Source organism: Quercus robur, chromosome 8 (assembly GCF_932294415.1).
Source record: "Quercus robur chromosome 8, dhQueRobu3.1, whole genome shotgun sequence".
NCBI classification, from domain to species: Eukaryota; Viridiplantae; Streptophyta; class Magnoliopsida; order Fagales; family Fagaceae; genus Quercus; species Quercus robur.
In genome coordinates this window covers 49,341,517-49,342,984 of record NC_065541.1, presented here as the reverse complement: position 1 = coordinate 49,342,984, position 1,468 = coordinate 49,341,517, and the positions used below count along the sequence as shown (strand labels likewise).

At 39.5% G+C, this 1,468-nt stretch overlaps 1 protein-coding gene across 1 annotated transcript; it reads right to left on the bottom strand.

The window, feature by feature from the left end:
- Positions 1 to 392: 392 nt before the first annotated feature.
- LOC126696411 (uncharacterized) lies at positions 393 to 854 on the bottom strand. The gene has a single exon (XM_050393159.1). It carries the CDS (start codon positions 852 to 854, stop codon positions 393 to 395), a length of 462 nt encoding a protein of 153 aa, XP_050249116.1.
- Positions 855 to 1,468: the final 614 nt, after the last annotated feature.

Here is a 1,468-nt window from a genome sequence, read left to right as displayed (position 1 = left end):
TTTTTTTGGAAATTTACCAACGATTCACCTGTAGATATGTGTTTCTCACTTTATCCCAATTGTTTGGATGGTAATCTAAAATTTTATGGTACATCATTTGTGGAAAGATTTTCTAAATCAACTTGGTTTTGCTTTGAACAGTTTTGTTTAGGATTGTGACTACTAATTTCTTTTGCAAAATAGTATTTTCTCTGATATTTATTCCTAATTGATTCAAAATAATAATTTAATAAATTTCAACACTTTCAAGTTTCAAGTCTTTTCAAGAGTATAATTAACTTTAAAAAAAAATTAACAACCTAACAAGACTTTTTATTAACTAAAAAATAATTTCCTTACACTTATAGTACTTTTTTTCTTGAGAAAGAAGACATCAACTTTATTGAGAAGAATTAACCATGATCGGTAAGAAATACATAATCTGGATGTGGAGGAGCATTCTCAGTCCACACTGAAAAACTTCTAACATGTCTAGCATGTTTAGCTAGGTTATGTGCTACATTGTTACCAGAACGGCGAACATGGGAAAAAGATACACAACTACCAGCCACCAACATGGACTTTGCTGAGCTAAGTATGTGACCGTAGATTGACAAGGACGTCTCTTCCGACTTCAGGGTGTTTATTACGTTAGCTGAATCTCCTTCCAAAATGAATGAAGTAAAGCCAAGTCCTTGTACGAAAGATAATGCTCTGGCTGCAGCCATTGCTTCAGCTATCTCCGGAGAAAAGGGAATGCTAGCTTGTTCGGACAGAGTGGCTATCGCTTGCCCGTTACTGTCTCGAACTATCACTCCGATGCCAGCTTTCCTTATATCCCTGAATAAAGCCCCGTCGAAATTTGCCTTGATCATTCCCGTCGGAGGAGGAGACCACTTGATCTGAGTTTGAGGGCTGTGACGGCTCTATTTTGAGGTGCCAGAAACAGAGTCGTGGAATGTGGTGAGAGCCTATGAAGCTGCATGGATCACTTGCGTCAATGGATAATCCTTTGTTGAGGTTCGAATCTGGTTTCTACGGTGCCAAATGGTCCACATAACTGAAGCCATTAGCTCAATATTTTTCTGTTCTTCATACGTGAACTTCAACACTTCTCGGATTGATAGAAAGGATTTCGAGTGTCTAAAGGCAAACAAAGGGATGGAGTCCCACACCTGTGAGAGCTTATTACAACCCCATAGTGCATGGTATATGTCTTCCACCTCCACCTTACATAATTCACATGTATTTTCCGTCAATATGTGCTGCTGTCTTAGGTTGTACTTGGCCGGAAGGGCGTTTTGGTAAGCCCTCCACAGGAAGTTACGTACCTTAGGTGGCACTGAAAGACCCCAAATCGTCTTCCACAGTTTGTTATCATTAGGATTAGGACTTCACTGTTGGCTTCTAGTTTGCTCTGCAACTAAGAACTTTGAACTAGACTTCACAGTGTAGTAGCTTGAGGGAGTGAAGGGCCACACCACTACAT